Source organism: Triticum aestivum, chromosome 6B (assembly GCF_018294505.1).
Source record: "Triticum aestivum cultivar Chinese Spring chromosome 6B, IWGSC CS RefSeq v2.1, whole genome shotgun sequence".
In the NCBI taxonomy this organism is placed as follows: Eukaryota; Viridiplantae; Streptophyta; class Magnoliopsida; order Poales; family Poaceae; genus Triticum; species Triticum aestivum.
In genome coordinates, this window is record NC_057810.1 from 10,556,911 (window position 1) to 10,567,191 (window position 10,281).

General features: G+C 46.2%; 1 protein-coding gene across 1 annotated transcript in view; it reads left to right on the forward strand.

Annotated features, from left to right (window-relative positions):
• Positions 1 to 8,716, forward strand: part of LOC123133095 (uncharacterized) — a 9,433-nt gene extending 717 nt beyond the window's left edge. Inside the window, exon 2 of the mRNA XM_044552635.1 lies at positions 7,949 to 8,716. Coding sequence (XP_044408570.1) covers positions 7,949 to 8,460 — 512 coding nt within the window. The 3' untranslated portion in view covers positions 8,461 to 8,716. The remainder of the gene's footprint in view (positions 1 to 7,948) is intronic.
• Positions 8,717 to 10,281: the final 1,565 nt, after the last annotated feature.

Consider the following 10,281-nt stretch of genomic DNA (forward strand, 5'->3'; position numbering starts at 1 on the left):
TTGTGGCCAATTGATGCCTATAGAGTCCTAGCGATCCCGATCCCTATGCATAATATGTCGGACTTTATTGCTTGGAGCTAATACAAAAAATGGTTTATACACTGTACGATCAGCGTATGTGGAGGAATGGAAAAAGCAGCATGGGAGGAAATTGGAATACTCAGATGGCATGGGTAGAAGTAAGGTCAATCCTATTTGGGGTAAGATCTGGAAATTAGCTTGTCCGGCGAAGGTTAAATTTTTTATTTGGCATACGCTCCACGGGACTCTACCGTGTCGCGTTACACTGGCCAACAGACACATAAAAACTCAACCAATATGTCCAGCATGTTTGGATGGGCCAGAGGACAGGAAACATGTATTATTTCTGTGCCAGAAGGCAAAAGAAGTGTGGGAATATTTGGGGTTGTATGAAGTGGTAAAAAAGCCCGCGTCATTGACCGTGCAGGAGAGACAGTCCTTGAATTCTTACTCCTTATGCCTGATCATGAATTACCTATCTTGGGCTCCCGGAATGCAGGGGAACTAATCGCTATAGCTGCTTGGTATTTATGGTGGAATAGACGGAAACTAGTTCATGAGGGTAAGTATCAGGAGGCGTCTCAAACCTCCTTGGGGATTAGAGCTATAACAGCGAATTATGTAAATGCTCACTCACCTAGAGCAAAGAGAAAGAATGAAGGATGGTGCAGACCTCCAATGGGGTTTGTTAAATTGAATGTGGATGCTTCTTTTGATCATGATTAACTATGAGGCACAGCGGGTGCTGTTATCAGAGATGACAAAGGGAATTTCATAGTAGGTGGTAATTGGAAGATTCAGTACTGTGCGGATGCTCTGACAGCGGAGGCGTTAGCCCTCAGGTTTGGTTTACTGCTGGCACAAAAAACGGGCTGCAATCGTCTCATTATCAATTTAGATAATATGGAAGTCATTGACACAATGAAGAACGGTGGAGAGTCTGCGGGAGCAGCGGCGGCAATTTTTTAGGATTTTTTTTATGGCCTGTGATTTTCCACAAACCAGTTTTGAACATTGTAATAGAGAAGTGAACAAAGTAGCTCATGAGCTTGCTAGATTAGCAAAATGTTCCACGACTAGGGATTGGATAGAGGAGCCCATGGAAACTCTTGTAACTCTTCTGATAGACGATGTAACCATTATCTCTAATTAATAAAGTTCAAACTGTTTTTCAAAAAAAAAAAACCGCAGGATGGATGGATTGATGAGACGGCCACACAGACATATATCAAGAGGCTGGCTGGCTAAGCTATTGATAGAGGTTCCTGATAATTCTGATCCAAATGAAAGAGAGCTGTCGATCTAAGTACCACCGATCCGACATTTGCGTGCGTGAAATTAATGGCCGTGCACGATTCGGTCTTCTATTTGAGAGACACCATGCAGCAGATGCGTGTATATTACTATCCAATTGCTTCAAAAGTAACATTAGGCACTGTAGCTACGAAATATCTTGTAATAAATAATTTTATAAACGGCAACAATACATGCACTGTTTGCATGTATGCCAACTCCACGGAAATATCTTTTTAATGCAACTCATATGTTAGAAGGATCTCTTAATGAAATGTTGCACATATATCTCTATACACAAGCAGAATTTTGTGGAGTTCTAGGCCTGCCTCGCGGTTCCATCTCACTATCCACTAGTCATACCTTCCAATTCCAGGGTTTTCTTTGGATCTCCCTTGATCCTGTAGCTAACTAGTTATACACAAGTTTTTGAATACAAACTCATATTTGAGAAAGATTTTGACTCAGAACCTTTTTTTTGAATTTGCTTCTATTAACAAAATTTTTGTCATCCTCTTTGGATAAGTGAAGGACTTCCTAACAATTTAGTCATCCTCTTTCCACGCCTAATAAATCCCCCTATTCAATGGGTTACTTGATTAAGAAATAAGAGCATCGGTAAGATAGGAAATTTATTTGTGTAAACAATCCATGGGTAAAACCTAAAACTCCTTTTATTCTGAAAGGGAAAATGATGGCGGCCTTAGTCGCCGCGGTTCATGGTGTTTTAGCAGCACATCATGGCGATCTAGAGTACAGCACACGCACAAGGTTGCGGGCTCACACCAGAAATAAGAGCATCTGTAAGATAGGAAAACAGAAAAAACATAGTACATATGGCGTCGGCCTCTGGCCTCCTCTTCTCTTCTTCTTCTCCTCATTCAGCGCGCTCGGTCGGCATCGCCAGGAGCCCAGCTGCTCCTTTTGCTCTTTCTTCTTGTCCTTGCTTTTGCCCCTCTGCCGCCGCCACCAGTAGCGCAACTCTTCCTCCTATTGCTTCTTGTTCTTTTTTGCACTGTTCGAAACAGGCGTCGTAGGATTTCGCGTGGCGGCAGCGCAGGTGGCAGTTTGGTGGTTCTCCCAGACGCAGGCCCCAAAGGCACGCGACGTGGCACGGTTTGTAGTCCTCCCATCCGCTACACTGCGCTTTGCAGGAGGAGCTTGGGCTGTTCCTGGTGGCGGCCGCCCCGACGAGGAGCAGTGCTAGGCCGAGGAGTACACAAGATACAACAAGGCTGCTGCTGCTACGCTTCATCTTGGAACCCATACCCATGGCTAGCCAAGCTATCTCGTAGGTGGATGGCTGTGTAGCTAACAATGTAGGTTGCTGGGTGGATGGTTTGAGGAGACGGGTGCACACACTTATAAAGAGGCAACTGGAGCTAGGTAAGGCATGTGATGAATCTGATCCATGGAATCCTGTCGGCCACCACCACAAGGGCCACGCAAGAGTTATCGAATTAACAATCTACTTGCGTGAATTGCATGTCCATCGATGGATCTGATTGTATTCAACTCGCTCTTCATGTCTGTGTACTACTTGCTGGATTAAGAGGCCAGAGTCTGAAAGAAAAACCTAAACAACAGTTTGCACCCATGAGACAGATAATGCGTACAATCTTCCTTGTTTGACCATATCGCGCAATTTAAGACAATACATGGATCAGCTGCATGCGCGGACGAGACTTGCCTGCTCCCTCCGCGTGCGTCCATCCGTGCTCCCGCATACGTGGCTTGATTTGATTGAAACAAAATAAGGCCCGGCCCCACCCCCTTAAAATCAGGGAGGGAGATGATTAGATTAGAAAGGAAAAAGGAAAATAGACAGTCGTAGGATGAAGTGGGAGCACGGATGGGAGCACGGGGAGGAAGCAGGCAAGCCGGATCCTGCATGCGCACGCCACCTGCTCACCGTGTTTATTGGCTGTGCTGCAACAGACATGATATGGCATCTGGCACAATTTGTACGCAAATGTGGTTGCCATATTATGCAGCCAGTTTGCCACACTATCATATCTGCATTGTGGCAACAGACATTGTGTTCACATTCTATTTGCCACATGATTATACAATCCAAGTGGCAAACACGCACACTCGATGTGCACATTAGTTCAGTCCAGTGCTGCTGGATGCCAAAAATGCATTGACTACCGATTGTGGCAACTATCAAAGTGTGGAAACTATCACAAATAATTCAGAAAAAATTAGATCTCACAATAAAAAAGCATGTTTGTGGTTACTATCATATAAATTCAGCACAAATTCAGTTTGCCACATGGAAGAGCGTGTGTGTGGCAACCATCGTAGTCATTCAATAAAATTAGTTGCCCTATGTGAAAGCTTGAATGTGGCAACTATGACAGTCATTTTCAGAAATCTGTTGCCGCAAAGGAAAACACGTTTGTGGCAACTACCACATTTGTTCAGAGAGTTTAGTTGCCACACATTTGTTCACGTTCAGTCATACTGCCATAGTTGCCACATTCAGAAAGCATGTTTGTGATTACTATCATATAAATTCAGCAAAATTCAGTTTTCCACATGGAAGAGCGTGTGCGTGGCAACTATCATAGTCATTCAATAAAATTAGTTGCCCTATGTGAAAGCTTGAATGTGGCAACTATGACAGTCATCCTATATACTTAAGAAGTTCACCCCCACTACTTGATTTATCTCAACATGCAGCATAGACACATCAGCATTCAATGACATCTAGCCACGTCACACCTCATGCAATCCCACTCAAGCCCACCTCCTCTAACATTTTTTTTGAGAAACTGACTGACAAAATATTTTAGCTGACGAAAAAACGAAATCTTTAGGGTTCCTCAGTGACCACGTCAGCGATCCATTACCAGCAGGGGAAGAGAGACCGACCGCTGCACGGGAAGAGAGACCGATCCGTCTCCCCCTCGATTTTGTTGAGCCCATCAATCCCAGTTTTCCCTATGTATAATCCGGAGCGGCGACCGGGATACCATCTCTTCCGCCATCTCACGCTACTTTGGTAGCCTCTCCGTCGACATCAACACCAAGGGCACCAATCTGCTACATGCACAGCAGGACGACGAGGCCGGCCGCGAGGTCTCGTCACCGTCGACGTCGCCGCAGATCCAGGCCATGGACGCGCCGGAGCAAAGAGGCTCAAGGACATGTTCTATGTCATGCTCGACAAGGTCAGCAGCTTCAATCCAGATAGCTAGCTTTACCTACATAGCCAATCAAATCGTCGAAGCACAGATCCACGGCTCGACCACATGCGTTGCTTGATTGATTCATTAGTAGGCACTGTTGCACCGCATTAGAAGTAAAAGGAATCTGGGATTACCTATTCTTTTGTGTCACAGGTACTGTGTAGACAAGCCCACATCGGTGCCATCATCTCGCCATGGCTCAGGTGGAAGGTGGGGGCAATCTATCTAGAAGTTGGGAAGCCAGATTTGGAGTTTCTTTTGCCTGCATGGTTTCAAAAATATGGAAGTGAACCCTTGCATACTATCTGGATCGGTGACTCTTGCGATTGGTGTCTATGCTGTGTTTGGTAGTATTTACCCAACATTAAATTGGTGGCTACACCCCGACTCGCCATAGGAATTTGGTCATCAGGATGCTGTTCATCTATTACCTTTTTTTTATCTCGATGTATGGATGTTCCGCCCAAAATTTACGAGGCTGCTGATGAATATGAAGTGTTTGCTTACTTCTCTGTTACTTCTACCTGTCACAAGTTACAGATTCAAGGTATGCATCACCTGACCAAGATCAATGATCTGGTCATCTGCAATCAGAGGGATTGTTTCTCTACACGACTATACTTATATTTTTGACAAGGTTTGGTGATGATAGGAGATGGTCATTTTCCTCAATTTTCTTGAGAGTAGTGGATCTGCTATATTTATTTTATCCCATAATGTCCCTTTGCTTTGTCAAATATGAACATGCATCAACGTCGACCATGTATTCTCATTTTTTTGCTTTCGGGTTGTAGGGATAATATCACGTAGTGAGAGTAAAGAATATATTCATCTCATTCTTGATAGTATATCAGTGGACGAAAACCATCAAATTGTCATTCTTTGTTTTCATTTTCTTAATGCATCTTATAAATTATCATGTGTAATTTATGTTTGTTGCAAACGAATTCCATATGTAGCATGGTAATTTGGCTATTGGTGGTTATCTATGTATAAGTCAGCACGCTATTTCAGCCCATTGCTTTGAGATAAAGGTCTTGGCACTCGCTCAAAGAAGAGAAAAGTATGGCTATTCTTTGCTGCGAATATCATAATTGATTTTTTATTTCGATATTCGAGCCCATCACTCAAATGTAGCTACTACAATGGCTAATATTCGACGTCAGTGTTCATTCTTGTGCAGATTTAAGTATGTGCAGTATGTAGATATGAAGTTTGATTTACAACAGAAGACCCACATAGTACACACAACAATTGTCTTAAAATGACGTCATAGGATTTTTTTTCATTTTGGAATCCCAGTACTTTATGTGTTTGTATACACTAAAATTCGTGTAAGTGATATGATATTATGTATGTCAGATGACTATTTAGTACAAAAAAATTGGATCGCGTAATTCCCATTTTTCACCCTTTATAACAATACTCACGACTATGTACATTGCGGAATATTCATATTAATATCAAATATCTAATATGCAAGTAAAGGTATTCAATTTATGTATTATCATGTGAGTAAGACTAACAATTCCCGCAGCAACGCGGGGGGTATCATCTAGTTTTCAGAAATCTGTTGCCGCAAAGGAAAACACGTTTGTGGCAACTACCACATTTGTTCAGAGAGTTTAGTTGCCACACATTTGTTCACGTTCAGTCATACTGCCAAGTTCGCCTCATTCAACAGTTTCAAAACCAATCTAACTAGATCTAGGTTTCAATGGCAACTACTTCGACTTCAAAATCACCCTCAAAATTCTCGCACGAACTGACTGCAAACCCAAATTTCGAACCAATGCGCATCAAAACAACCCGGCGGACAACTCCCAAATCCATACGCAAGACTAGTGCGTGCCTCCGAACAGGCATAACCGCACCGACGATGCCGCCCCAGCGGCGGCGACGAAACTGCCCAGTCCCACCAAAAAACGGCTAGCACACAACTACGGCGCCGGCGGGAACGCCGGCGCACCGCCGAATCGCTAGAATCTCTAGGAATCGATCTAGGAATCGAACAGGGAGGGAAAGGGGAAAAATGCAGGGAGGGGTTGCGAGAAATGAAGCGAGCATTACCTTCAACCCGCACGGGTTCCGGCGAAGCCGCTCCGCTCTGGCGAGCACCACCGACGGCCGCGAACACCGTCGCCTGTTCCGCCTCTGCCGTCGCCTTCTTCCCTCGCCTTCTCCTCCAGTGGTTTGAAGTGCGAGTGGGTTGTGCCAGTAAATGCGTCGCGGGTGAGTAAATGGAACCGTGAGGGAGATGGTGGAGGGGTGTGCGACGTGTTTGACGTCAACCGCGGTCGGAGCGTGGCGTGCGGGCGCATGGCAGTTCGACCGCACGCCTCTTAGTGGCAACCGCTGACCACGGGATGGCAACCACCGTGCGGGCGAACAGACTCGCACACCGCACACGAGACTCGTCCTACGTGGCGCAGAAAACCGGCCTGTTTGCTCCAAGATTCGTGCGTACCGAAGCCAACGAAGATGCTTGCGTGTGGACAGGGTGGTGAACTCCCACACGTGTGGGCGTTAACATTTCCGTTTTTCTTTTTGCAAGCTACAATTAGTCTTGCTTATATTACGTGGGGCTAGCATATGTAAGAAAGAGAGCTACGCCTATTAGTTATTCTAAAAAAACTACGCCTGTTAATAAAGTCGGTCTCCATAGGTATACGTGTTGGACTCCAGCCAGGCAATAAAGCATGTACGTGTTGCGTAAGTAAGGGCGAACTGAAATAACAGGTCCAAAACGATTGGTGGATCGATGACCCGCAGCGGCTTCGGCGGCGCAGTACCTAGCGAAACACATAACACGCCGTCCATGGAGACATCGGTACAGTGGGCCGATCTCCCTAGCGATCTCCTTCAAGTGGTCTACCTCAACGTCGGCAGCTTCCTCCACCGCGTACGCTTCACCGTCGTGTGTAGGTCGTGGCGACCGGTCGCCATCGCGGCTAGGCACGCCGCACCGCCCACTCTGCCCTGGCTCATCTTCCCCTCCTTACATGGTGATGATTGCAAAACAATGCGTGCATACTGCCCCGAGGACGGCAGGGTCCTGCGCATTCCGATGAAAAGCGAGGTGCTCGTTGGCAAGCGGCTAGTGGGAGCATACGACGGCGGCTGGGTCGCCGCTCTCAGGAAGGACAAGCAGCTTGACGATGTGAACGTGTTCTCCGGTGTTGAGTTGCTCATCCACGCAAAGAACATGAGGAATGTCTACTCGGGCTCAAAGGTTGTCTTCTCGAAATCCCCCGTGTCAAGTGACTGCATCCTCGCCACCATCCCCCTGCGAAGTAGCATCGCCGTCTGCAAGATTGGTTGTCTGGCCGACAGATGGACAACAAGCAGGTGTATTGGGCAGATCCTTAAGGACATCGTATTCTACAATGGAAGATTGTATGGCCTCACCGCCTCAATGGGCCTGATCAAATTCAATATAGGCGTGAACAAATACGGCAGGCCTCTGGTCGCTGTTGACGTCGAGTTGCGTATCCAGATTGATAATGAACCTTTCATATGGTCAACTACCATTGTTGAGCTGCGAGCCAAGCTAGCGATGGTGCTAGGGAAATTGCCATTGTACAACAAGAGCCGCGAGCCTTTCTTCAAGGTTTTTGTGCTGGCGGATGAATCGATGACAAAGTATGCTTGTAAGTGGGAGGAGGTAATGAGCTTGGGAGACTGTGCCTTATTTTTGGGGAAAATGTCCAGGGCGGTTGATGTGCCAGCAGTTGGACTTGGCAGCGTGGAGAGAAACCACATCTACGCTGATGATATGACATACTTGACACGTTTGGATGGTCATGGTAATCGTGTATATCCTATGCTAGACGAAAGTAGTGACAATGTCGCGCAGAGGGTCAAATTAGCAGGATCTTATGTAGCAGCTCGCGATCAAACTGGCATGTGGGTACTCCCTCTTGGCATATGGGTACTCCCTCCTTATTTCTAGCCAACCAAGAGTATTCTTGCGTGGGAGTTTTAAGTTTTAACTTTATTTCTAGTGTACTTGGTATTATGGTCACACTTACAAGATTGTAAAAGTTGCAGAGTATGCATGGTCGCATTTTACTATGAGATGTAGATGCATTGTTAAAATAGTCGCTAGAAAAAACTTTAGTGGTAAAGTACTAGAATTACTAGTTATTCTCCTGACTAGTTTCACCTGATTCACATGAATCGTTTCCATTTTCTTTTTCTCATATATCAAAAAGGGGCAGAAACCTGATTCACTATTTCTTCACGTGATTGGCTATTTTGAGGAACTGATTCTTGAGCACTGATCCAAGTATTTTCAACCAAGGAAATTACTTTCAAACCAGTAATACAAATTACTTGAAACACTTGTTGAACCTAGGAATTTAAATTGTACTTAGACCCAGTTCTTTTGGGCGGCTTAAATTGTACCAAGGCCCATTGACTTTCCACTGACGAGCTTTGAACAGTTGACCTCTCCACCCAGTTGTGTCAGGTCAGCTCAGAGGGACACCTGGGAGCAACATCCGGGCCAAACCGACAGCTACATCCCCTCCGTGTAGACCCGATGCGTCCGTTTTCCCCCTCTAGGTGCCGCCTCTTTGGACATGCCACAACACCACCCCACATGTATGAGGGCCCGGTACGACGCTCCGGTGGCATTGCTACCCCCCCAGGGCCCCCGTCCCGCCTAATCCTGGAGCGGTTGACCACGAGATCTAGCCTTTTGACTTCCCACGGACGGGCTTTGACCAGTGGACCTCTCCACCCGGTTGTGTTAGGTCGGCCCAGAGGGACACCCGAGAGCAACATCCGGGCCAAAACCACAGCTACATCCACTCCGTGTAGACCCGACGCGTCCGTTTCCCCCCTCCAGGTGCCGGCGGCGGCGCCGTCCATGAGGGGGGGGGCACACCGCGGATGTGAGGGGGGTCACTCTCTGGAGACGGGTGCCGGGCGTTTGTAACTGCCACAAAACTTCTGTCGGCATAGCTGTTTTTGATTTTAATAAAATATAAGGATCTATATTTACAAAAACATGACCGCACATTATTAACGTGCTCGAAAAAATACAAACTATATATATATATATATATATATATATATATATATATTCATAATATATGAAAAAAATACAAACTACATATATATTCATATGTATGTTTATATTTAACATGTTACATGTTAGTTGATATAATAATATATAAAAAAGAATTAAAAAATATGTACCGAAAAAAATCTAACTAGCCGTCGGCATAGATCCGACCAGCGTGCCGCGGATCACTGACGTGGCAGATATGCCGACGGCAGCCGTCGGCATAGGCTCTGCATGGTGCGGCCTGGATCAATGACGTGGCCTGCGGACCTATGCCGACGGCCCCCCGTCTAGGCCGTTGGCATAGCTCTGACGCCGTTAGCCAGGGGGTGGCCGGGCCCCACGTGTATGCCGACGGCCTATGTAAGCCGACGGGAGCTGTCGGCGTATATGTAGCTAGGCCGACGGCCATTCTATGCCGACGGGTGCCGTCGGCTTATCTCTGCGTAACCCGACGGCCTTTGTATGCCGACGGCCAGAACCAGGCTGTCGGCATATCTCCCAGGAAGCCGACGACGGCCGTCGGCATTGTTTTGGCCGTCGGGGTATGGCCCTGTTCCGGTAGTGCTCCTTATTTCTAGCCAAGAAAGTTTTAACTTTATTTCTAGTGTACCTGGTGTTACGGTGATTATGACGAAAAAGGTTTCCCCCGCTTTATATTATAATGCAAACATCACCGATTACAACTGAAGCCGATAAAAA